This window comes from Penaeus monodon, chromosome 33, assembly GCF_015228065.2.
Source record: "Penaeus monodon isolate SGIC_2016 chromosome 33, NSTDA_Pmon_1, whole genome shotgun sequence".
NCBI lineage: Eukaryota > Metazoa > Arthropoda > Malacostraca > Decapoda > Penaeidae > Penaeus > Penaeus monodon.
Window position 1 is genome coordinate 34,384,676 of NC_051418.1, and position 235 is coordinate 34,384,910.

Consider the following 235-nt stretch of genomic DNA (forward strand, 5'->3'; position numbering starts at 1 on the left):
GCCGCCATGTCGGGCGTGGTCGCCACCGAGACCGTCCGGGCCCGAGCCAAAACCCCCGCCTCAGGGGCCGTCGCCCGGGAAAGGGCGCTTCTCCTTCTCCGTGGACTCGATCCTCGCCAGCGCGCCGCCGAAGGACGCGCCGAAGGACGCGGCCGCCGACGCCCTCCACCCGCCGCAGACGTCGCCGGAGGAGCCGCTCTCGCCCGCCGAGGACAGGCTCTCCGCCAAGCCCCTG

General features: G+C 75.7%; 1 protein-coding gene across 1 annotated transcript in view; it reads left to right on the plus strand.

Moving 5' to 3' along the window:
- Window positions 1-6: 6 nt before the first annotated feature.
- LOC119594425 (homeobox protein XHOX-7.1'-like) overlaps window positions 7-235 on the plus strand; it is a gene marked incomplete in the record, with an annotated part of 3,420 nt that continues 3,191 nt past the window's right edge. Inside the window, 2 exon segments of the mRNA XM_037943486.1 lie at window positions 7-81; window positions 83-235. Coding sequence (XP_037799414.1) covers window positions 7-81; window positions 83-235 — 228 coding nt within the window.